This window comes from Bombina bombina, chromosome 6, assembly GCF_027579735.1.
Source record: "Bombina bombina isolate aBomBom1 chromosome 6, aBomBom1.pri, whole genome shotgun sequence".
NCBI lineage: Eukaryota > Metazoa > Chordata > Amphibia > Anura > Bombinatoridae > Bombina > Bombina bombina.
In genome coordinates this window covers 952,153,525-952,180,238 of record NC_069504.1, presented here as the reverse complement: position 1 = coordinate 952,180,238, position 26,714 = coordinate 952,153,525, and the positions used below count along the sequence as shown (strand labels likewise).

At 36.9% G+C, this 26,714-nt stretch overlaps 1 protein-coding gene across 1 annotated transcript in view; it reads left to right on the top strand.

The window, feature by feature from the left end:
* The window catches only part of APBB3 (amyloid beta precursor protein binding family B member 3), a 139,954-nt gene that overhangs the window by 79,140 nt on the left and 34,100 nt on the right, over window positions 1-26,714 (top strand). Inside the window, exons 8-10 of the mRNA XM_053719590.1 lie at window positions 352-466; window positions 4,087-4,174; window positions 15,942-16,025. Of these exons, the coding sequence (XP_053575565.1) occupies window positions 352-466; window positions 4,087-4,174; window positions 15,942-16,025 (287 nt within the window). The remainder of the gene's footprint in view (window positions 1-351; window positions 467-4,086; window positions 4,175-15,941; window positions 16,026-26,714) is intronic.

Sequence of the window (26,714 nt, the reverse complement as noted above, 5' to 3'; positions counted from 1 at the left end):
TGACAATTTTGAGAGGGGCCTGGAACCTAACTCCCTCACTTCCCATTGACTTACATTATAAACTGGGTTTCAATTTACAACGGTTTCGATTTACAACCATTCCTTCTGGAACCTAACCCCGGCGTAAACTGAGGGCTACCTGTACTATAAATATAAATAAAGGAATCAATCCTGTATCAGCGAAATATTTATTACAGACAGTATCACAGTATTAAAAAGAATAGATAAACAGCCTAACAAACCACCTACAAATATATAATAAATATTGCCCTCTAAAGGCCGCTAGAAAAGTTAACTGGTTCAGAATATGTATGTTCTATTGCTATTGTGTGACATTTCTCTTCACTTCAGGGATTTTGCATTTGTGGCCAATGACAAAGATACGTGTATGTTAAAATGCCACGTGTTCCGTTGTGATGTTCCTGCTAAAGCTATCGCCAGCGCTCTTCATGAAATGTGCTCTAAGGTACGGAAACCTGATTCACTGCTGTGCATTGTTAGAGAACCAAACTAATATTAATAGCAAGATCAATCATGCACAATGCACCACAGCAGTTGTCTGTTTTGTTAATATTAATTTCAACTGTGTTTCACCTGCTGTACAGATATGTGGGTATTATCTTTAGTTTCAAACACGTTTCTTTGCTTTCCAGTGACTTATCTGCTTATCTCTGGTATGCCCTGTAGCAGCCCCTTGCAAGCACAGCCTTTTCTTTTGCAGATATTAAATCATGTGCATAAATTTGCACGATTTTTGCAAAAAAAGTATGCTCGATTTGCTTAAAGGGATAGTAAATTCATAATGAAACTTTCCTAATTCAGATAGGGCATGCCATTTCAAACAACTTTCCAGTTTACTTTTATCATCAAATTTGCTTTGTTCTATTTGTATTCTTTGTTGAAGACTAAACCTAGGTAGGCTTATAGGCTTATTTCTAAGCCGTTGAAGGCCGCCTCTTATCTCAATGCAATTTCATAGCTAGACAGTGTTTTAAAATGTGAAAAACATGTAAAACACACATATATTCCAAAACAATCATATATGAATAATTAAAGGGACATAAAACCTAAAAGTTTTCTTTCATGATTCAGATAGAGAATGTAATTTTAAAAAAAGTTTCCAATTTTTTTTTTCCATTATCAAATTTGCTTAGTTCTTATGTTATTCTTTGTTGAAGAGCTGTCTATGTAGGTAGCGTGCACATGTGTGGAACACTACAGGACATGAAATAGTGCGGCCATCTAGTGATCTTGCAAATGTATAACATTGTTGCAAAACTGCTGCCATGGTGCAGGCACGAGCACACTCCTGAACTTACCTGCCTGCTTTTCAACAAAGGATAACAAGAAAACAAAGGAAATATGATAATAGAAGTAAATTGTAAAGTTGTTAACAATACATTTATATAATTGGGAATTTTAAACAACCATAATGAAAAATATATTGAAATATATTAACTAAATATAAAAGCTCCAAGTAGCGAAGTGGGGGGAGTTTAAATTAGGAATTTCCTTGCTATTTAAATATTTAAAGGAAAACTTAAATTCTAGGTTTAATGTAAGTTTCTGATATATCTATCTATATCTCTATCAATCAATCTATCTATATCTATATCAAAATAACAAGAGTATTACAGTATGCAGTAATACATTTTATTTATTGGACTAACATTGCAAAGTAAAAGACAAGCTTTCGAGATTTTTCTCTTCCTTAGGTTTGAAGCAATACTGATCAATATGATAGAATTTTTTCATTGATATCTGGAAAGAAGGGGGGCTATGTGGAAAGGACAGGAGGCGAGAGAGATCACAGAGAATTTGCAGAGTGTCGTAAAAACAAAAACAGATCAGTCTGATGCTGAAAAATACTGTGGGTGGGGCACTGGCAGGGTATGTGTTGGATAATCTTAACCATTTGAGTGCTAAGCACTTTCCCACCTGGGTGCTAAGATTTTTTAATGTTTTTTTTATTTTTTTAACAATTTTTTTAAACTAATTTTTTATTTTTTTCAGTCCCCCAATACTTACACTGTTGGAAAGGTTAGGTGATTATCTTTCCAATGGTGGGTCTTGGGGGTCTGTAGCTGCTTAGATGCCTGAGATACAGGCTTCTTAGCGGCATGCCCCCTGCTCCTATACTTAACATTGTTAAGTATAAATAAAGTTGCGCGGTGACGTCATCACGTTATTGCGCGTGACGTCACCACGCAAAACGGTAGGCCCCAGCGATGCCTGTCACTCTACAGGCACGATCGCCGGGGTAGGAGTGGTTGGGAGTCCCCAGATCTCCTTCAAGGTGGGAGAGTGCTTGTGACGGCTCTGAGCCGTTATTAGCACCAAAGTGGGAAACTCTGTGACGGGTCAGAGCCGTCATTAGCACTCAAAGGGTTAAAACAGAGATTTGCATGCTGAGATACACTGTATGTACATAACATATTCTCATATATATTGATATATATTGCACAGACAGTCCCTGATGTTAACATGCATGTCTGCTATTTTTGAAGAAAGGGGAACCAAGAGACTGCACAAGTTGTATGTACTTGGTACTGAAAGTTATGTAAAAACAGTGTGCATTTTTCCCCTTTTCTTGCTATCTTTATAATTCTCTAGCTTGTTCTTTTTGAGGCCATGATATTCAAAGGATTCTCCAGCTTGCAGAGAAATTGTAGTTCAGACTTCACAGGGGCTGAACTCAAAGATTTCTCTCATTTATGTATGTGAAGTAGCCCAGTGCAATATAGCATAGTAAGTAATTAAGCCTATAGAAAGTAATGAAGCTTTCTGGGAAACTGACAGTTTTTCAGTTTGAATTTTAATAAAAAGGAATGCAAAGTGCAATGTAATTTGTAAAAGATACACATACATATACAAAGTATGAGACTAATTTGTTAAAGTTACACAGAAACTGTAAAAGTATAGTCAGAATTTATAAAATCACAATACTAAACACACTTCTGTATACAAAATAAAATACAACATAGAAAGTTTAAATATAATAAAAGTTAATCTGAGGTGTAAAGTAATATAAAATACAAAACACAAAGTGTAAATGCAGCAGAACTCTGATGTCATGCAGTGCTATATTGAAGTGGGATTGTCTCTCCTTCACATACAGAAATGCAGAGAATGTCCCTTGGAAAAGTATATCAAAATCTTCCTTTTGAAAATTTCACTAGGGATTTTGCAGTGCTGGAGGATCATTTTAGAATATCTCACCTGAGCGGAGAGGTTTTGAATATCAGACCCCGAGAGACTCATTCATTTCTAACTAAATTTTCCAACACTGGAGCTTTTCTTTGGATGCTTTAAAGGGATACTAACCCCATTTTTTTTCTTTCATGATTCAGATAGAGCATGCAATTTTAAGCAACTTTCTAATTTACTCCTATTATAATTTTTTCTTTGTTCTCATGTTATCTTGATTTGAAAAAGCAGTAATAAAAGGTTAGGAGCCGGCCCATTTTTAGTTCAGTACCTCAGTAGCGCTTGCTGATTGGTTTGCTACATTTAGCCACAAATCAGCAAGTGCTACCTAGGTGCTGAACAAAAAATGGTCCGGCTCTAAAGCTTACAGTACTGCTTTTTCAAATCAAGATTACATTAGAACAAAGAAAAATTGATAATAGGAGTAAATTAGAAAGGTGCTTAAAATCTCATGCTCTATCTGAATCATGAAAGAAAAAAATTGGGTTTAGTATCCCTTTAACTATACAATCCATTTGCAGATGAAGGAATCTGTGGTTTCAGTCTCTCCTAAAAGGACATATAAATTATGCATTTTTATAAATGCCTTTTTCCTGTCTTTCATGAGAAATATATATGTTGATAATGATTTATTTGTTTTTATTTATTTATTTGCAAACAGTTTAGTCATTTTAGAGTTCGAATTTCAGTGTTTACTTTTATTACATTTCTAGTTTACATATGATAGCCCCGAAGTGACTTTTTTATGATACATTATTCAAAACATTTTGTGAAGTTTGATCAGTTGACCATTCCTATTTTATTGTTTTTATGAACTTTAAAATTGTAATTTAAAAAAAAAAATACCAATTAAAATGATAGGTTTTTTTTTGCTTTCAGATAATGTCAGAAAGAGCAGTAGCTAGTAATGCCATCACACGTTCTGTTACCTTGGAAACCATCTCACCAGAAGATTTACCTCTGCAAGGTATGTAATTTGTTAATCAATATCGGCTAGATTACGAGTTTTGCGGTACAGCTATACCGCTGAAAAATTGGCCAATGCGCGTGGAATGGCTGGGAACACATATTACAAGTCGCGGCGGTATAGCTATGCCGCAAGAATTTTAGCCTGTAACGTAATGTCCATTCGGCAATCAAAAAAATTAAGTTTGAGTGCAGGATTTTCATAGCGCCTGTATTACAGGTTGTGTGGTCTGGCTAAAATGCTTGCGTTACAGCCTATACCAACAGGATTCAAACCGCCCTAGGATTTCAGTAGCTCTCATCCTATTGGCTGTTTTGAACAGCCAATAGGATTTAAGAAGCTCTCATCCTATTGGCTGATTTGAATTTCAAGAATCAAATCAGTCAATAGGAATGCAAGGTACGCCATTTTGAAACGGGTACCTTGCATTCAACTCCAGTGTATGGCGGTGATCGTATGAAGAGGAAGCTCCGCGCAGGATGCCATCACCCTCCTGGATAGCTCCGCGCCACCAGGATAAAGATAGAAGACGTCTCCGAGATGGCTGAAGGTGTCCCCATCTGGATGAAGACTTCTCGCCGCCTGGATGAAGATGGATGTCTGGACTTCAGGAACCGTGAGTAGATTTTTGGGGGTTAGTGTTATTTTTTTTTTTTTTTTTAAATGTTGGCGTTTTTTTTAAGATTAGGGATTTGGGCACTTGTAAAAGAGCTGAATTCTCTTTTAAGGGTAATGCCCATACAAATGCCCCTTTAGGGACAATGGGTATCTTAGGATTTTTTAGATTTAGTTTTTTTTACTTTGGGTTGGTTGGGTGGGGGGGTTTACTTTTAGGGGAGACTTAGTCATTTTTTAAGGTAAAAGAGCTGTTTAACTAAGGGCAATGCACTACAAAAGGCCCTTTTAAGGGCTATTGGTAGTTTATTGGTTAGGGAGTGTTTCTATTTTGGGGTGGCTTTTTATTTTTATAGGGCTATTAGATTAGGTGTAATTGTTTTTATTTTTTATAATTTCGTTTATTATTTTTTGTAATCTTAAGAGTTTTTTAATTTTTGTAATTTAGTGTTTATTATTATATGTAGTGTTAGGGTTTTTAAAATTTTTAATTTAGGTTTTTAATTGGTAGATTTTTTTTAATTTTATTAGGATAGTTATGTTAGGTTAATTTATAGTTTAAACTTAGTTTTTTTTTATTTCACAGGTAAGTTTTTATTTTTTTAAAGATAGTTATATTGTAATTTTAATTTAAAGTTTGGGGGGTGTTAGGTTTAGGGGTTAATACTTTAATTTAGTGTTTTGAGATGTGGGGGGGCCGGCAGTTTAGGGGTTAATAGGTTTAGTTTAGTAGTTACGATGTGGGGGGCTGGAGGTTTAGGCGTTAATACTTTATTATAGTGTTGGCGATGTGGGGGAGGTGGCGGTTTAGGGGATAATAGGTTTATTTAGGTGTCGGCAATGTCGGAGGGTGGCGGAATAGGAGTTAATAACTTTTATTAGTGTCTGCGATGTCTGGGGCGGTGGATTAGGGGTTAATAACTTTTATTAGTGTCGGCGATGTTGGGGGGCAGCGTAATAGGGTTTAAAAACTATTATTAGTGTTGGTGATGTCGGGGGGCGGCAGATTAGGGGTGTTTAGACTAGGGATTTATGTTAGGGTATTAGGTTTTAACGTAACTTTCTTTTCCCCCTAGACATTAATGGGGTTGCGTTACGCCGATTTCCATTCCTTGATCGCATGTGTTGGGTTTTTTTCTAACACTTTCTCCCTATTGATGTCTATAGGGGAAAGTGTGCATGAGCGCGTAAACTCAGCCCTTGGCTTTTGTGCGGTATGGAGCTTAATGCACCATAACGCACAGCACAAGGAGGCTTTTCAGTAACTCGTAATGGCAGCGCTATGGAGAGTGCAATAACGCAATTTTTGGCCATTATTTTCGCACCCTGTTTAGCGCAAAACTCGTAATCTAGGTATATGTTTTTTAACTATTTTAGATTTTTTTATCATAAAATCATTTTTGTTTCTCTTTTTCGTGTGGTTCATAGCATTACAGAACTTTGCAGTTAAATGAATAATAATTGATGATGATGATGATGATAATAATAATAATAGTTTGACAATCAGTATTAATTTATTTTTATTTGACAGCATTAGATTTAATGTGAAATTTTATGGCATTGACATTTGACAATTTTCAGCTATAAATTGTTATTAAAAAAATACTAGTTTCATATTTAAAAAACATTATAGTCAGTAGAAAGATTATTGAATCAGAACAATATACAGATGTATATTTCACTAACAAAATATACAAGCTCAGGTTACACTAAACAAATATTATTAATTTCCATTGTATATAAATATTTTCTATGTAATTTTCAGTGCTGTTATCTAATTGTTCATTATGTTTATTTTTCTTAGAGTTATTCATAAACGCATTCATTAAAACATTTAAAATGTTATAATTTAATTTTATTACAGTTATGCATTTAATGTTGTTCTATTCATTTAAATATTTTATCTTAAAACATACCGTTAAAATTACCTTATTTTAAATAAATATTATAGTGAACAAAGAAAAGGAAAATCACAGCATGTATCTCAACTCCTGTTGTAAAGTGAAGTGAATATGAAATTTAAAATATAAAAAATGCACAAAGTTTATATATATATATATATATATCAAAAACCAGGGACTGCACTGGATTAGTACAAAACATTATTTTTACAACAATCTATAACACTGAAAAACATATACTAGCTGGGGCTCTGCGCACAAGATAGGAAGTATTGAAAACAGATCCCCTCCTACCTTTTAAAAAGACGGATCCACCAGTGGTAGAATAGAAGCGGGGTAGAAACATCCGTGACTTGGTCATGCCAACTGACCCTAGCCATTGCTACAAGAAGGGGCAATGGCTTAAAACCCAAAAAGTCTGATGCTTCCGCTGTGCAGGATGCACTACCTGCAGTAGTATGATTCAATGCAAAATATTTAGACACCCGAACCAGAGATTTGAGATTAGACACTATATCACATGCACAACCAGCCATGTGATCTATCACCTAAGCTGCTGTTGTGGACAATTCTTTGTGGGTAAGGCTGTTGATAATGCCAGGATACGAATGGCAAACCACAGGTCAGCCATTAGAGCAGCATTGAAGAACAACACTACAGAACAACCGGTAGCTAGACACTTTCGGATATGAGATTCATCTTGATTGACCATGTCCCCCCACTTAAGAGGGGTGGGGATAGGGATAAAGCCCTATTGAGGGTGTAACCCTGGTGAATACACTGCTTGAACACTTTATACCCCAATGGTCTAAATATGACAAATGGCACTGCTTCCTGTAAACCCCGTAAGGTAAGTTCCGGGGAAGGGTCATACACCAGTGGGTACTCCGGCGGTAAATGGTCCCTTCTGTGGCACACCAAAGGGAGGATTCTAAGTTCTTTTGGCTCTCCTTTCGGTGTTTAAAAGTTTTACGGATAAGGATATTGCGATGGCCTCATCTAGTTTACAAGTGTATTTGCCCAATGTTACATTTGACTACACTTGACTACATTTGCTATATTTGCTGCTCAAACTGGCTGACTTTGGATACATACATTTATTTGTCTATTATCTTACAAGTTATGTGTTGCCGATTATCCTACAAGTTATTTTGTGTTGCTTATAAACCTTGATTGTCACTTGTTTCATTAGGACCTATGATCAATCATAGAGGTCTTAGTTATGGAATACTTAATTCTTGGATTCCAGGCACAAGGAGATGTTTTGATCTTTGGATATAGTTTTAATGTCACACTGATCTGTCTACATATCCTACTATTAGGCTCTTAAATTTCTGTGAAATACAGAAAAAATAGACGTAAGGAGTATATAACAATAAGGATTCGTCCCCCTAGATATGTCATGAATGTAGTGGACTTTAATACTTATGCTGGTATACTAAACACAATTGGTTTAGTAACCTATATATAAAACAAACTAGTACCTATGTGATATTTCCTTAGAGTGATTGTGGCAATAGCCTCTGATACGCTTTTGCAATAAGGCTGTTAGCGCATCCCTATTTAGCCTTATGTATTTATAGTTTTTATTTAAATATGCTAATTAACCGCGTGTAAATGACACGATCCATATACACACATTGCGACTTGACTCCTGATACGCTGCCTCCAAGATGACCACTGCCTTGCTAAAGAAGCTGAGAGTAAAGGGTGATGGACCGGCCAAGCATGTCTCCAGACCTATACCCTATTGAGCATCTGAGGGGCATCCTCAAATGGAAGGTGGGGGAGCGCAAGGTCTTTAACATCCACCAGCTCCGTGATGTCATCATGGAGGAGTGGAAGAGGACTCCAGTGGCAACCTGTGAAGCTCTGGCGAACTCCATGCCCAAGAGGGTTAAGGCAGTGCTGGAAAATAATGGTGGCCACACAAAATATTGACACTTTGGGCCCAATTTAGACATTTCCACTTAGGAGTGTACTCACTTTTGTTGCCAACAGTTTAGACATTAATGGCTGTGTGTTGAGTTATTTTGAGGAGGCAGCAAATTTACACTGTTATACAGGCTGTACACTCACTACTTTACATTGTAGCAAAGTGTCATTTCTTCAGTGTTGTCACATGAAAAGATATAATAAAATATTTACAAAATGTAAGGTGTGTACTCACTTATGTGAGATACTGTATATATATATATATATATATATATATATATATATATATATATACTGTATATAGTTCATGAGCATTAGTGCAATTCACTTTAAAGAGTTGTGTTTCCTAGGCAGGAGGCAAACAGTATACTCACAGACAGAACCTCAATTGAATGATGTAGTTGTCAGTCACAATTAGAGAGGAAGAAGTTCCCACGTCTGTATAGACTTCACCGCCTTCTGTAGTAGGTAGAATTTCCATGCAGTGTGTAAATTATTCAATTTGAACTCAGCAGGTGGTCTTTAAAGGAAGCACAGAGATTCAACACAGTGTGTACCGCTTAATGAATTATAACACATAGATATTAAAGAAATACACTCACATAAAAAACCTCAAACAGATATGAAGTATGATAAAATCACAATATAACATCCAAATCTCGGCACCACGTCCATATAAAGTCCAATAGGAATATTAGTGAGCACCAAGAGGGGAATGTGATGCAGTCTATATGGCCAGGTAACTCCACCCGAGGTGGGCGTTTTATTGTGCTATTATCATACCTCATATCTGTTTGAGGTTTTTTATGTCAGTGTATTTCTGTAATATCTATGTGTTATATTCAGTAAGGGGCACACACTGTTGAATCTTTGTGCTTTTGTTTGTATACTGTTTGCCTCCTGCCTATTATACATATTTCTTTAAAGTGAATTGCATTACTGCTCATGAATTATTTCTATATACCGTATTGTCCCGAGTATAGGCCGCACTTTTTTCCCCTAATGTAAGTCTTTAAACTAGGGGTGCGGCCTACATTCGGGATGTTACTCTCTGCTGCTCTCATACAGGGAGAATTGTGCCCCTACGAACAATGTGCCACTGAAAATGCTAATTACCGGTATTCCTCCCCCTCTGGCATTCCGCAGAGTGCCTGGCTTTAACTGTATTTTCCCTACAAACACCAGACAGGCAGGTGAGGGTATACGGTAAAAACGGTAAGCGCTGTTTATTTATTTAAAACTACAATGCCCATGATTCATTTGGCCAATGAAGGAGCCAGTGTTATAAGTGCGCGTGCGCCCGGGTCCGCATGCGCTTTAAAATCTAATCTGACAGAACCTGACAGGAGAGACACAGAGCCAGCACACCACTGCTTAATAGGGTGAGTAGTGGCACTATGTGAAGGAAGGAACCTAAGTGGGTTAAGAGGAGGAAGCCTGTTAGAGTTATGAGGGGGCTAAGAGGTTAAGGAAGCGTCTGCATTTGAGAGGGGGGGAGGATGAGAGGGGCTGTGCATGAGCATAAGATTAGAGCTGTGTGAAGGAGGAGGCTGAGATTGTAAGGATATACTTTTTGGGAGGGAGAGAGGTGTATGAGGGAGAGGGGCTGAAAGGGTCAGGGGTGCAGTTAAAAATTAAATTTCTTTAAAATGGCACCAAACTTTAGGGGTGTGGCCTATAATCAGGAGCGGCCTATACTCGGGACAATACGGGTATATATATATATATAAACTTTGTGCATTTTTTTATATTTTAAATTTCATATTCACTTTTCAATACACACGCTGTGCTTTTCCTTTTCATTATTCATTTTATTCTGTAGAATTTGTGAGGGCCTCAAATTCTTTTGTTCCTAACACATCTTAGCTATTTTTAACACGTTTAGCGCCTCCCTAGACAATATATGTTGTGATTATCCTTTACATATTTTGCCCTGCTCTCTTGTTTTTGCATATATTATAAATTAGTTACTTCTATATGAAAAAAAAAAGATAAAACAAATTATTAGAGCAGATGTCATCATTCCAATTATTAGTCAATTCATAGAAATTTAGTTAAATATGAACAATAACATACATTTAATTAGAATTCAATAATAATATAATAATGACAATATTTGTGAGGAGAATGAAGAAAATCATATGATAATTTTGTAACCAGCTTGTGAGCCATCTAAGGATACTTTTCAGCAAAGGATACCAAGAGAAAAAAAAGAAAATTAGATAATAGAAGTACATTTAAAAGTTGTTTAAAATTGCATATTCTGTCTGAATTATGAAATAAATATTTTGGGTTTTATGTCCCTTTAATTAAGTAAAGATAGATAATCAACATATATGAACAATAATTACACATTTATTGCATGCTCATTCATTTTATTTATATCAAAACAAAAAAATATCAATAGTAACTTATACTGTTAAATATAAACATTTTTTTAAAAGTGATAAGAACATACAAATATTGTTCCATAGCTAAGTACCAGGCAGTCCTGGAACAAAAAAATATTTAAACATAAATATAATAATATATATATATATATATATATATATAGTATATGTTATTGTACAATATAATACTAAACGGTTGCATTTAAATTAATAAAGTTTTAGGTGATTACATTGGATTTGGGATTTAATTTTTAGTGCAAGACCCAGACAAAAAAAAATACATATATATATTTTTTTTTAAATATATTTTTTTTAAAAAGATGTAAAATCTGCTTTAACACAGACTAAAATAATTGTGTTGCCAATCTAATACAAATAAAAGGATTTTAAAATGTTTTAATTTATCCAGAATTGAGATTCATCTGTCTGGGTTATATACAGTTGCATTGTCTGTATCTGGGGCATATAAGGTAACACTGGTTTTTATCTCCCCTCCACCCTGTAGAAAATGCCATATGTTGCATTAAATGAAATTAAACTGAACATTTTTCAGTAGGATTTCAGATGTGTTTTGAATAGGAGGACATTTTTTTTATTTATTTATTGTACAAAACTTGTATTAAAAAATACTGAGAATACAGAATTGCAAATAACTCACACTGTTTCATGGATAAAACTAGTGAATATGCCCCGTGTTTCTGGCGAGCCTGCAGGGTCGCCAGAAACAGCAGTTATGAAGCAGCGGTCACAAATACCCCTGCTCCATAACCTGTACGCCTGCTCTGAGCAGGCGGACAGACATCGCCAGAATTCAACCCGATCGAGTATGATCGGGTTGATTGACACCTCCCTGCTGGCGGCTGATTGGCCGCGAGTCAGCAGGGGGTGGCGTTGCACCAGCAGCTCTTGTGAGCTGCTGGTGCAATGCTGAATACAGAGAGCGTATTGCTCTCCGTATTCAGCGAGGTCTGGCGGACCTGATCCACACTGTCGGATCAGGTCCGCCAGACTTTCTTAAATAGGGGCCCAAGCGTCCAATTCACAGGACTATCATTAAAGGGACAGGTTACTCCAGAATTGTTATTGTTTAAAAAGATAGATAATCCCTTTATTACCTATTCCCCAGCTTTGCAGAACTGACATGGTCTGCAGACTGCCCCCTTATTTCAGTTCTTTTGACAGACTTGCATATTATCCAATCAGTGCTGATGCATAAATAACTCCACGGGAGTGAACACATGAACTAGTGCTGTCTAGCTGTGAAAAACTGTCAAAATCCCTGTGATAAGAAGCGTTGTTCAAGGGCTTAGAAATTAAGTTATGAGCCTAAATGGGTTTAGCTTTCAACAAAGAATACCAAGAGAAGAAAGCAAATTTGATGATAAAAGTAAATTGGAACATTGTTTAAAATTGCATGCCCTATTGGAATCATGAAAGTTTAATTTTAACTAGACTGTCCCTTTAAGTCAGTTTCCTTTTCTGACAGCTTAAGTTTACATAGCTTGACTTTTGGCCAGTTTAACCAAACTCATCCAACTTTTTTTTTTTTTTTTACTCAAGTCTGTTGGAAGGTTTGTGGATTGACCTCTCCATATAAAAATAGGTCTCAAATATCTTGTATAAAAAATAAATATGTATGCATATTACTGTTGATGAAATATCAGTAGTAGTAGTAGAGAGTATCGGTAGTGTAAATGAGAACCTTAAACTGAAATAGAAGGTCTACATACTGGGATACAGATAAGCTAATGGCTTTGAATGAAAGGAGCATTACCTTGTATTCACCATTTCATTATCTGTCCAAAGCCATCAGTTAAAGGTGCTTTTTTGCAAGATGAATCTGCAAAAATCTGAGGTGTCTATCATTCACCCCTAACTGGACATATATATGGGTCACACATTACAAATACTACTCAAAAAGAAAAATACATCTAATATTATCTTTAGAATTTAAAGAATGACCAAGCTGCACTTAATATCACTTGAAAAATATAAAAAGTTTATTTAGACCCATATCCTCTACACTACATGACACATAAATCAAATAAAATTAATTAAAATCACAGTTCCTGACAATATAAATAAACCATATACAAGAGACCCTGTTTTTCACATATAAATCACAGATGTATTAAACGCCAGGGCTCTTAGTGCCACTGCACACCCCCTTAAAGTTATGTTCTAAATGTATTTAAACACTAAAAGCTGGCCAGCAGTCCTCAATGCAGATGTCGATGTCCACTTAGGATGAGTAATAAACGGAGCACTTAGTGATTAAACATGCTCCTTGCATTCCTTTTGTGCACATTTCATGAGCATAAGGACCACTCTAATCCTGGATATAGCTAGCATGGAATGGTTAAGTGCCCACATGTGTTAAAGGATATCCCAGCATGGTGTTACAAGTTATAGGACAGGCCACATCCACACCAAAAGTCAGGAATGCTCAATCTTCAATGCCAGTTCCAAAAGCGCCGTACATGACCGTTTCGCCCCACCCCTTCACTGGGCTGGCTTACGGGGTTTCGTCAGATGTGTGTTTCCTATTGCTTAGCTGGCTCTTTCAACCCAGGGATAACCTTGCTACTGGATTTGATTTGTGTATACTGCATCCACTGCTGTAATAAAAAGGTATACCTTCCATTTCATAGGGACCATACTCTGATGGTCCCAAATAGTGCCCAAGTTGTTTATTAGAACCGCTTATAATTCACCTATGAATTTGTATCTATCTTACTCATAACAACATTAATAAAAAAAATGCAATTGTTTCTATATATTTTTGTTACTTTTTCCCCCCAATATTACAAAAGGGTGACATCACAGACCTTGGCCTTTTCAAGACATTTTGCAGTGGATTTTTAAAGGCAACTGCTTTTATAATGTGTGATCAAAATGTGTGTTAAATATGAGGTTTAGACTCCACCCCCTCACTTACATATTTTATTTTTCATTAGTAGATAGTCCTGAATAGCTAGTTGTAAACATAATTATGCAGTTACTTATTTACAGTTTCTCTCAAAAAAAACATAACGTAATCCTTTCATCTAAAAACCTATATTCAGTTTATGTTCCCATTGTGACTCATGATGTGATAAAACCTTATCCACATCCCACCTCTATGATGCCGTTCAATATGCTCTATTCCAGTTATTTTGAGGATTGTAAAGTCTGAATTATTGCTACTGGGATATCTTTATTCTTGTTTTTAATGTCATCTCTGTGTCCTTTTACTCTTTCTTTGAGATCCCTTTTCATTTTCCCTAAGTAATACATAGGACACGAGCAGTGTAGTAAATAAATAACCCCAGTTATTTGCCATGAAATACAGTCTCTTAAATTTGATGTTATTGCTGTATCATTGATGCTCGTTTCACATTTGATAGAAAAGTGGATGAATCTACTGTTTCACATATAAGCACATGAGAAGGAAAATGCAGTTTACCTAAACAATTTAAACTTTATTTCTTATTTTTTATTGTAGTTAAAAAATAAAAATAAATATTTATATATATATATTTGGCTTTCCATTTATTGCATTTAGAACATTCAGCATTTTAACTATGTGTAGCTCTGCCGTATATGTTGGTCAGGCTCCTGAATTGATGATAATTCAGTAATACAATATGTAATATAATCTTTCTGCACTCTGCTGTTTATCTCTGCATAGGATTTTAATGCTTGATCATGAAGTGATCAATCTACCACCTGCCACACAACCACATTGAAACTACTCCCCTCACACACCCCTTAACAGCCCCCTTTAAAAAAAAGAGTCATACAAAAAATACTTTAGTAAATAGATTTTCTGCAGCATTATTAATGTTAAACACATAACCATAACTTCTAGAACACATAAATATTTTGATCATTCCTTACCTTTCTCTAATACTACAGCCATCTTCACAATTGAGACCCTAGGAACCTCTTGTTCTAAGTTCCTACCTCTTCATATCTCCATATTCCTTGAGGGAAAATCATGTCCCCTTAAAAACCAGGCTGTGATGCATTTGGAAGGGGGGCATTCACCCCACTATTAGATGCTGGATTTCTCTCCAGATACCCCCAAATGCAGGAAAAACCTCCCTTTCAAACCAGCAAACTAACTAAAACCTAAGAAGCAAAATTAAACTCCACCCAAAGATTAAACCCCAATATATGCAATATGGGGAGGAGTTCTGGTCAAATACTTTTTCCCTCTGACCTTGCTTCCCTGCTAAATCTATCCTACTGCAACAAAAACTTCTCCTCTCCAGGACCAATCCTCTCCACCATGTCATCCCCCTCCCCTGAGTTCCTTCCCATCAATGGAGTTTTCTTTCTAAATGAAAGGTAGTTAGTAGTAGCAATAATAATAACAACCATGATTTTATTTTACTATAACATTATATCTTACTGATCAAGTGCAGCATATTATACACTTAAAGGGACACTAAATCCAATTTTTTTCTTTAATGATTCAGATAGAGCATGCAATTTAAAGCAACTTTCTAATTTACTCCTATTATCAATTTTTCTTTTTTCTCTTGCTATCTTTATTTAAAGAACAGGAATGTAAAGCTTAGAAACCGGCTTGGAACCTGGGTTACGCTTGCTTATTTGTGGCTTAATGTAGCCACCAATAAGCAAGCGCTATCCAGGGTGCTGAACCTAAAATGGGCTGGCTCCGATGCTTTACATTCCTGCTGTTTAAATAAAAATAGCAAGAGAATGAAGAATTTGATAATAGGAGTAAATTAGAAAGTTTCTTAAAACTGCATGCTCTATCTGAATCATGAAAGAAAACATTTGGGTTCAGTGTCTCTTTAAGCATAAAACCTTTCAGTCTGTTTTCACATCATCTTTGAACACAAATACATTAGGATTGTATACATCAGTGTTGATGTTTTGGTAATTCCTACAAACTACTACTGTCTGTCTTTCTAGTTGGGATTCTGGAAGCTGTTCGTGAGTCTGTTCAGAAATATGAAGTGCTTTATCTTGGCAGCCTACCAGTCTCAAAGCCTATGGGTGAGTAATAGCACAGAATTTGCTTTTATTAGCTTGTCTTTCTATCTTATAGTGTTTTATATCCAGCAAATACTGCTAAACAATGTATTTAGCCCTTTCAAGTTTGTTTTTACAACACTTTACTCATTGAAAAATGATTAAAACATCAACAGAATACTCTCAAACATGAGTTATTTTTCATCAAAAAAGAATTATCTACATAGAGAGCTTGCTTGTGAATAGGGCTGGGTGAATGTTTTGCAACATGAAATTTAAATGAATTTGTTCGTTTGTTTCGAATTTCGAATGTTTGTACAACATTCTAACATTCGTTTTATATAATAGTATTTCTTATGCTTTCTTTAAATGTAATATTCGGTTCAAATTTTTCTAATTATTCGATTCGAATTATGTAATATTGAAATTAGAAAATCTGAATCTATATATTTGTAATAGTATTTCTAATGCTCTCTTTAAATGTAATATTCATATTATGCAATAGTCGAAATAGAAACATTCAAATTGATATATTTGTATCTATTATGTATCAATTTGCTAAATTCCCTACCACGTAAACTATTGAACTTCTGAATAGTATTTGTTAAATCGAATGTTACATTCGAAATTTGGAATGTGGATATTCGACTTCATTATGAACATTCGAAAACGAAAGTAACATTCGATTTACACAATTTTAATGGATTTTCATTCTTATCAACATTTGATTGTCCAAAACGAATATCCACAGGACTATTTGTTCTACCAAACAAATTACACTTTGCCCATCCCTACTTGTGAACGAATGTAACCTGTGAATAATGCACCTGATTAAAATTTCACTGCATTTATTTATAATTGGAAAATTGCTAATTAAATGATCATAATCTAAAATAGCCTAGGCTGAGGTTAAGCTACTGACTTCTTTATTTAAGAGACTTGGCTTTGAATTCCACCGAGGGTATAAAATCGTATAATGAAATCGCAAAGGCAAGAACATGTGAGATACTTTAAGAGATAGTACTTGTGTGCATTCTTGGTTCAATTACCGTTATCTCTTTTTATAAAACAAAACGGCAAATTCTAAGACAAAATTTAAAGGGGCATAAATGTGATGACAACACATGAAGTGTACAAATGTTCTTACCAATCTATTTGTAGTGGGTTGCATACACATTAGAACTTATCACTATTACAATGATAGCAGATCACAAACAAATTTGCAAAAGCCTTGGGGCCCGAACCGATATGCAGCGTCGCCCGCAAAAGCCGGCGACGCCGAAATTTGCGCTGGTTTGGTATCCTATATACGGCGTAACCTAGAAGTTATGCTCGTATATTTCTGCCTTCGCCCGTAGTTTTTTGGGCCATAGGCAGGTATACCAAACCAGCGCAGTTTGGTATCCAATATACAGCGTAAGGACTTACGTGGCGAAAATGGAGAAATCTTACTCCATTTTCACCTCGCCACAAAATGCAGCCGTAGTAAGCCTTACGCTGTCTATTGGAGCCCCGTAACTCCCTAAACTAGCTGCCAAATAAAACCTAACGCATGCGCAATGTCTATCTACCTGTCAACCGTGATCCCCCGCCGCAATCCCTAATAAAGTATTTAACCCCTAAACCGCCGCTCCCGGACCCCGCCGCCACCTACATTAAAAGTATAACCCCCTAATGTGATCCCCCTACACCGTCGCCAGCTACATTACATACCCCCTAATGTGATCCCCCTACACCGTCGCCATCTACCTTACCTACCCCCTAAAGTGAGCTCCTACCCCGCCGCCATCTACCTTACCTACCCCCTAAAGTGAGCCCCTTACACTGCCGCCATCTATTTTATAAATATTAACCCCTAATTTAATCCCCCTACACCGCCGCCAGCTATATTAACTATATCAACCCTAATTATATTAGGGTTAATATAGTTAATATAGTTATTATATTATATATATTAACTATATTAACCCTAATTATATTAGAGTTAATATAGTTAATATCGTTATTATATTATATATATATTAGGTATAATAACCCTATCTAACTCTAACATCCCTAACTAAATTCTTATTAAAATAGATCTAATTAATATTAATATTATTAATTAAAATACTCCTATTTAAATCTAAATACTTACCTATAAAATAAACCCTAAGATAGCTACAATATAATTAATAATTACATTGTAGCTATTTTAGGGTTTATATTTATTTTACAGGTAACTTGGTATTTATTTTAACTAGGTATAATAGCTATTAAATAGTTAATAACTATTTAATAGTTACCTAGTTAAAATAATTACCAATTTACCTGTAAAATAAATCCTAACCTAAGTTACAAATACACCTACACTATCAATAAATTAAATAAACTACAAATATCTAAACTAAAATACAATAAACTAAACTAAACTAAATTACAAAAAATAAAAAAAATTACAAGATTTTTAAGCTAATTACACCTATTCTAAGCCCCCTAATAAAATAATAAAGCCCCCCAAAATAAAAAAAATTCCCTACCCTACTCTAAATTAAAAAAGTTCACAGCTCTTTTACCTTACCAGGGCATGCCCCAAAGAAAACAGCTCTTTTGCCTGTAAAAAAACCCACAATACCACCCCCCAACATTACAAGCCACCACCCACATACCCCTATTCTAAACCCACCCAAACCCCCCTTAAAAAAACCTAACACTACCCCCCTGAAGATCTCCCTACCTTGTCTTCAGAACATCCGGGCAATGTCCAATCAAGCACATTAGGTAGAACAATCTGATTGGCTGATTGAATCAGCCAATCAGATTCAAGTTCAATCCGATTGGCTGATTCAATCAGCCAATCAGATTTTTCTACCTTAATTCCGATTGGCTGATAGAATCCTATCAGCCAATCGGAATTCGACGGACGCCATCTTGGATGACGTCATTTAAAGGTACCTCATTCCTCGTTCAGTCTTCATGCCGGATGGATGCTCCGCTGCGGAGGAGCGAAGAAAGAAGATTGAAAATGCCGCTTTGCTTGAAGACATCGCCGGATGGAAGAAGACTTCACTGCCGCTTGATTGAAGACATCGCCCGGATGGAAGAAGACTTCACTGCCGCTTGATTGAAGACATCGCCCGGATGGAAGAAGACTTCACTGCCGCTTGATTGAAAACATTGCCCGGATGGAAGAAGACTTCTCTGCCGCTTGATTGGACATCGCCCGGATCGGATGAAGAGTTCTGCCCGGCTGGGTGAAGACAAGGTAGGGAGATCTTCAGGGGGTAGTGTTAGGTTTTTTTAAGGGGGGTTTGGGTGGGTTTAGAATAGGGGAATGTGGGTGGTGGGTTGTAATGTTGGGGGGTGGTATTGTGTTTTTTTTTTTACAGGCAAAATTAGGGTTAATATAGTTAATATAGCTGGCGGCGGTGTAGGGGGATTAAATTAGGGGTTACTATTTATAAAATAGATGGCGGCGGTGTAAGGGGCTCACTTTAGGGGGTAGGTAAGGTAGATGGCGGCGGTGTAAGGGGCTCACTTTAGGGGGTAGGTAAGGTAGATGGCGGCGGGGTAGGAGCTCACTTTAGGGGGTAGGTAAGGTAGATGGCGGCGGGGTAGGAGCTCACTTTAGGGGGTAGGTAAGGTAGATGGCGGCGGGGTAGGGGCTCACTTTAGGGGGTAGGTAAGGTAGATGGCGGCGGGGTAGGGGCTCACATTAGGGGGTTAAAGATTTAATATAGCTGGCGGCGGGGTCCGGCAGCGGCGGTTTAGGGGTTAATAACTTTATTAGGTGGCGGCGGGGTTCGGGAGCGGCGGTTTAGGGGTTAATACATTTTTCATTGTTAGGATAGTGAGGGGGGATAGCGGATAGAGGGTTAGACGTGTCGGGCTATGTTTGGGAGGCGTGTTAGACAGTACGGGAGATTTTAATAATTTAATAATTTAATTTTAGTTTGTAGGCGCCGGCAGTTTCTAAAGTGCCGTAAGTCACTGGCGACTCCAGAAATTTGTGCTTACACAGATTTCTGGACATCGCTGGTTTGTCAGACTTACGGCACTTTAGCCTCTGACGGCGCCGTATATAGGATAGCTCGCGTTGCAAGCTGAAACTACGGGCGGCAGGGGTTTCCTCGCTTGCGCCGCAAACTACGATCTTTATCGGATCGCGCCCTTGGTGTGCCTTTTAAATAATTTTTTATGTATGTGCTCAGAACAATGCATACAAATAGGAAAATTCCTTGGTTTAAGTTTTTATTTAATGCAAATCTAAATAACCATTTGAATCAGTATTTTGGATATGTTTTGATTTTGTTTAAATGTCTACAGAAGGAAGCTGTAGTTCCACAAAAACAAATACTTACATCAATCATTTTCTTGTTTTATAAATAAAGCATTTTAAACAATGCTTTGGCGTCAGTTCATTTAAGTTATTTATAAATTAATATTATTTCCATGTGTATGTGTGTATATTACAAAATAATTTCTAATAAGCTTAAAAGTAATAATTTTTCAATAAAATACTGTTTTGGTGGGGCTCCCTCTCTTTTTTTTGTTCTGCTCCTCAAAATATATTATTACCACTAATGGTAAAATAGCATGCAGTTTTAAGCAACTTTTCAGTTTACTTCTATTATCTAATTTGCGTCATTCTCTTGATATTCTTTGTAAAAAAGCATATCTAGATGGGCTCAGTAGCTGCTGATTAGTGGCTGCACATAGATTCCTTATGTGATTGGCTTCCCCAAGTGCAATGTTATTTCTTTAACAAAGGATATCTAAAGAATGAAGCAAATTAGATAATAGACGTGAATTGGAATGGTATTTAAAATTGTATTCTCTGAATCATGAAAGAAACATTTTGGGTTTCAATTCCCTTTAACTCTGAGTATTCTGAAAAATATGCAAAACAGAAAGAGCAGCAGTCTGCCAGGAACGAACAGCAGGAACCATATCCCTCTAAGCACATTGGGCAAGGAGTCCACGTCTAGTTTCCCCCATCACCCTTAGGGAGACTATACCCAGGGTCATATTTACATATGCAAAACAGAAAGAGAAGCAGTCTGCCAGGAACAAACAGCAGCATCGATAGCTTGTTCTATGGCCCGGTTGCCACCTGGGAGTAGCTTCTTTCTGCCCAATTGTGCTTTTCACAGAGGAAAACTTTCCTGTAGTATATCAGTCTGATCCTACCGACATGGTCAGTCCAGCCCCGAAATACCAGGCAATTCTCCTCTGAACAAGGAACATGACAACCCCAGACGATCGTTTTGGCCTCCTTTGGGCTTTGTCAGTGAGGTGCAGCCATATCCCTCTAAGCACTTTGGGCAAGGAGTTGGGTTGTCATGTTCCTTGTTCAGAGGAGAATTGCCTGGTATTTCAGGGCTGGACTGACCATGTCGGCGGGATCAGACTGATTGTGGTATTGAGGTAAACCACTTGTATGGTGAATACAAGTTTTAATATACCCTGTGCCTTTAAATGATGGTTTGTAGCTCTATGTTGCACTAACCTGGTAAAAATAGTTGATTTTACCAGTATAGACAAGGTGAGTCAAGTTATTTTAGTAATTATAATTCTTATATGAATAAAATCTAGTTATTCAATAAGATAAGAAAATTATATAGGACTGGAGTTGAAGGTAAATAAGTCCTAAGACGATGAATATCATAAGAATGTGTAATTTTCCTGTTAAATGTGCCTCCTGAAGTAAACACTTAGTTCAGATAAGTAACAAGAAAAGATATCTTTGAACTTGCAAGTAGATTTTCCTGCAGATTCTTCACGCACTCACACAGCCACACTAAAATATATACAAAGTTCCATACACACTAATAGCCCCAGATTAGGAATCAAATGTGCTTAGAAGGCAATGAAGCAACAGCTCTGAATTTAAGTATAACTAAATATCGAGTAAGTACAACCTAATGAAAGTCACTGTTTTACGTTGTACATTACCAAACTGTAGCGTGGAGAGCGGTGTGTCAATGTCCGTTTAGGAGCTGCAGGGTTAGCGTGGAGAGCCGAGAACGACAACTTGTGTGAAGCGGTTACCGCTGTGTGAGCGTGGCTTGGCCGGAAGTCAGGAAGTAGATCCGGAGGCTCAAGAATCCTTAGGCTAAAGCTCCGGTACGGTAAATCTCTACAAGAGCCTTAGTAACAGGCAGTAGAATAAGTGAGAACGAATATTTGAAATAGGAATAAAGGCTGTAACCTTTAGTAAAAAGGACCTGAGGTAAAAAAATCAGAATAGTGTTCCCAAGAACACACGCTATCAGGTCTTTAATTTTCAGGCAATTACAAACTGGGAAGTGCTTCCTTAAATAGGGATGAAGGTCAAGTGGGAGTGATAATTTAAAGGTACATCACATGTCCCCCTTCTCAGGGAATCACCCCGGGGATTCCAGATTGGGTTTGAGTGGGTACCTTTTATGAAAGGCACGGATCAGCTGAGGAGAATGTATTTCCTTATCAGCCTGCCAAGAGTTTTCTTCTAGACCATAACCTTTCCATTTGATAAGGTATTCTAGTCGTCGTCGGATCACTCTTGAGTCCAAAATAGCCTCAACCTCATATTCATCATGACCATCGATAGAAACTGGTGGAGGTGAGGGACTAGAGGTGGTAGGCAGAGATTTGTAAGGTTTTAATAGAGAAATATGGAAAGTTGGGTGTATTTTATATTCATTTGGTAGTCTGAGTTTAACAGCGTTAGTGTTGATCACTTTTTCCACAGTGAACGGACCCAAGTATTGGTTCTCTAACTTTTTACATGGAACGTGTAATTTTAAATTTTTGGTGGAAAGTAATACTAAATCTCCAATCTTATATTCTGGGCCAGTTCTATGTCTCTGGTCATAATATTTCTTTTGATACTCTTTTGCTTCAACTAGATGTTTTTTTAGTATTTTCATTCTTTCTAGCAATCTGGAGGAAAATTCTAGTGCCTTTGGTGAATTTACTATTCTATTAGATAAGGTAATGGTATTAGGATGGTATCCATAAGTTGCATAGAATGGTGATACCTTTATGGAGGCAGAGATTGCGTTATTGTAAGAGAATTCGGCCATTGGGAGATATGAAGTCCAGTCGTCTTGTAAGTGTGATATATAGCAGCGTAAGTACTGTTCTATAGTCTGGTTGAGTCTTTCTGTTAACCCATTGGTCTGTGGGTGGAAAGCGGTGGAATAACGTGAGTCGATCTTTATTAGTTTACATAGAGACCTCCAAAAAGAGGATGTAAACTGTGTGCCCCGGTCCATGATAATGTTAGAAGGTAGGCCATGTAGTCTTACAATTTGGTCAAGAAAAACCTTAGCCGTTGTTATAGATGTGGGTAGACCCTTTAAAGGAATAAAGTGACCTAATCGTGTTAAGTGGTCAACAACTACCATTATTGTATTGAATTGTTAAGAATTGGGTAACTCCACAATAAAATCCATGGCTATAGTGCTCCATGGTTTATCAGGAATGGGCAGAGGTGAGAGGAGACCAATAGGCCTTTTGTGGTCTAATTTATTTAGAGCACAATTATCGCAACTTGATACATATTCATAGATAAAATGATTCATCCCAGGCCACCAAAACCTTCTTCTTCTTAGATTGATCGTCTTCTGGATAACAGGATGACCAGATAAAGTTGCATCATGGGTGTGGGTCAGGATTGATTTCCTGATACTTTTTGGGATGTATAACTTAGTGTCATGGTAGAAAAGTCCTGTAAGGGGGTCTTCCTTACAGATATTTGGTGCAGTGGAGTCTTGCTTTAATGCCTTAAGGATCTCCTCTTCAATATGTGTCAATATCCCTATTATCTTCTCAGGGGAGATAGTCTGTTCAGGAACTTCTTGAGGTGCAGTTTCATTAATACGTGATAAAGCATCAGCTCTGGTATTTTGGCTTCCTGGTTTGTAGGTGATTAGAAAGTTAAAGCGGTCAAGGAATATGGACCAACGTGCTTGGCGAGCGGTTAATGATTTATTTCTTTTCAGATATTCCAAGTTTTTATGATCTGTAAAGATCATAAACTGAACTTTGGATCCCTCTAAAAGGTGCCTCCAGTGTTCTAGGGAGCTCTTTATAGCTAAAAGTTCTTTATCTCCCAGACTGTAGTTAGTCTCGGCACTTGTAAGCATTCTAGAATAGAATGCTATGGGATGTATCTCTGTTTTTTCCTTGTTTTGTTGGGATAAGACTGCACCTATTCCTGTGTTAGAGGCATCCACCTCTAGTAGGAACTGCAACTCATAGTCTGGCAATGATAATATTGGTGCAGTAGTGAACAAATCTTAAGATGGTCAAAGGTTTCTTGAGCTTTTTCTGACCATCTGAATCTTTGTTTGATACTAGTTAACTGAGTCAAAGGCTTCACTATTGTAGAAATTTTTTTAATACATTTTCTGTAGAAGTTTGCTAAACCGATAAATCTTTGTAAAGATTTCATGAATGTAGGTATTGGCCAATCTTTTATAGCTGCTATTTTTTCTGGGTCCATTTGTATCTTATTTGGAGTGATTATATAGCCTAAGAACTTGATTTCTGTGACATGAAATTCACATTTCTCTAATTTAGCATAGAGTTTATGTTCCTTTAGGCGCGTTAGAACCCAACGAACATGTTTTTCATGTTCGTGTGGTGTCTTGGAATAAATTAAGATGTCATCTAGGTAGATAATGACAAAGATATCCATTAAGTCGTGGAAAATTTCATTAATAAAGTGTTGAAATGTTGCGGGGGCGTTGCTCAGTCCGAATAGCATTACATTGTATTGGAATAATCCATAACGAGTTCTAAATGCAGTTTTCCATTCACGCCCCTCTTTCATTCTGATCAAGTTATATGCCCCCTTTAGATCCAATTTAGAATATATAGTAGCTTCATGTAGATGTTCTAAAAGTTTGGGTATTAAGGGTAGGGGGTATATATTATTGATGGTAATATTGTTTAAAGCTCTATGATCAATGATGGGACGCATAGTACCATCCTTGTTTCGAACTAGAAACATTCCAGCAGCTGCTGGAGATGTGGAATGTGAGATAAATCCTTTTCAGAGATTATCATCTAGATAAGATCTTAGGTATACCAGTTCATCTTGTGATAGGGGATATATTTTCCCATGTGGTATTTGAGAGCCTGGTATTAGATCTATAGGGCAGTCGAATTCTCTGTGGGGAGGAAGATTTTCTGCCTCTTAAATCAAACACATCTGCCAAGTCCTGATAAATACAAGGTAATTCATGTTTAAGTGTGGAAATTATGTGATGGGGTAACAGGTCTTTGAACAGTAGGGGGAGTTAAGTGTTAACTCAGTCTTAGTCCAGTCAGTTGTAGGGTTATGCTTTTGTAACCAAGAGTAACCTAAAATAAGTGAATGCATATGTATAGGAATTAAATCAAAAGAGAGATATTCGGTATGTCCTTTGTTAGTCGAGAGCAATATAGGGATAGTCTGTTGAGTAATAGGACCCTGTTGTATAAGAGAACCATCAATAAGTCTAACAGAAACAGGATTTGGTTTGCAAATAATAGAGAGAGGCCCCTGAGTCGATCAGGGCACTAGTACGAACATTTTTCTGGTACCACTGTAAAGAAAGGGTTAAAGTCAATTGGGAAATCTTTGAAATATGAAAGATATTATGGTTCTTTGCTGGCTTACCCTTCTGCTTCTGTAACAGTGGACAGTTGGTGACGGTATGCTCTTTTTGACCTCAGTAGAGGCATAGATTCTCTGATCTTCTTCTAGCTTTCTCTTCTGGTGATAGGGGTCCCTTAATGGCTCCAATTTCCATAGGGGTTTGGTTGGAAGACACTCTCTCCTGAGATGGTGTATAAGAGTAAGGTCGTTTAGTAGTGGGATCATATGTAGCCTTTTCTGCCCTCCTTTCACGCATTCTTCGGTCAAGTGTGGTGCTTAACTTGATGAGTCCGTTTAGAGTCTCCGGTATCTCCAAACGGGATAATTCGTCCTTGAGCATTTCTGAAAGTCCAAGTCTAAATAGTTTTTTTTAAACTGATCTCGTTCCATTGTGAGTCATCAGCACACATTTGGAACTCGGTTATATATTCTTCCACATTTCTTTTTCCCTGTTTTAGGGATTTTATTCTGGTCTCAGCGTTTATTTGAGTGTGGGAGTCCTCATATAAAGCTGTCATAGCTTGGAAGAAATCCTGTAAAGAGTCTAAAATCGGATGGTTATGCTCAAATAATCTATTGGCCCAAGACCGGGGTTCCCCTTGGAGGAAGGAAATGGTGGTGCATACCTTGATCCTCTCCGTATGATATGTTTTAGGTCTCAGGGAAAAAAGGAGGTTACAAGCGTTTTTGAAGTCTCTGAATTCACTGCGTTTTCCCATGAAGGGTTGTGGGTAGTGAATATGAGGTTCAGGAACTTCTGTGCTTTTAGTAGGTATACAATCTTTAATTAAAGCTTTTAGGGCTGTGTTTTCTGTTTGGACCTCAGTTAAAGCCCTAGCTAAATATTCTAGCTTTTGATGTATATTTGAAAATTCGTTTTTTATTTCACTAGGATCCATCTTATTAATGTAATGAAACAATAGAGCTATAATACTTTTTTATCGGCCTGAAAATTCTGTGGTATTGAGGTAAACCACTTGTATGGTGAATACAAGTTTTAATATACCCTGTGCCTTTAAATGAGGGTTTGTAGCTCTATGTTGCACTAACCTGGTAAAAATAGTTGATTTTACCAGTATAGACAAGGTGAGTCAAGTTATGTT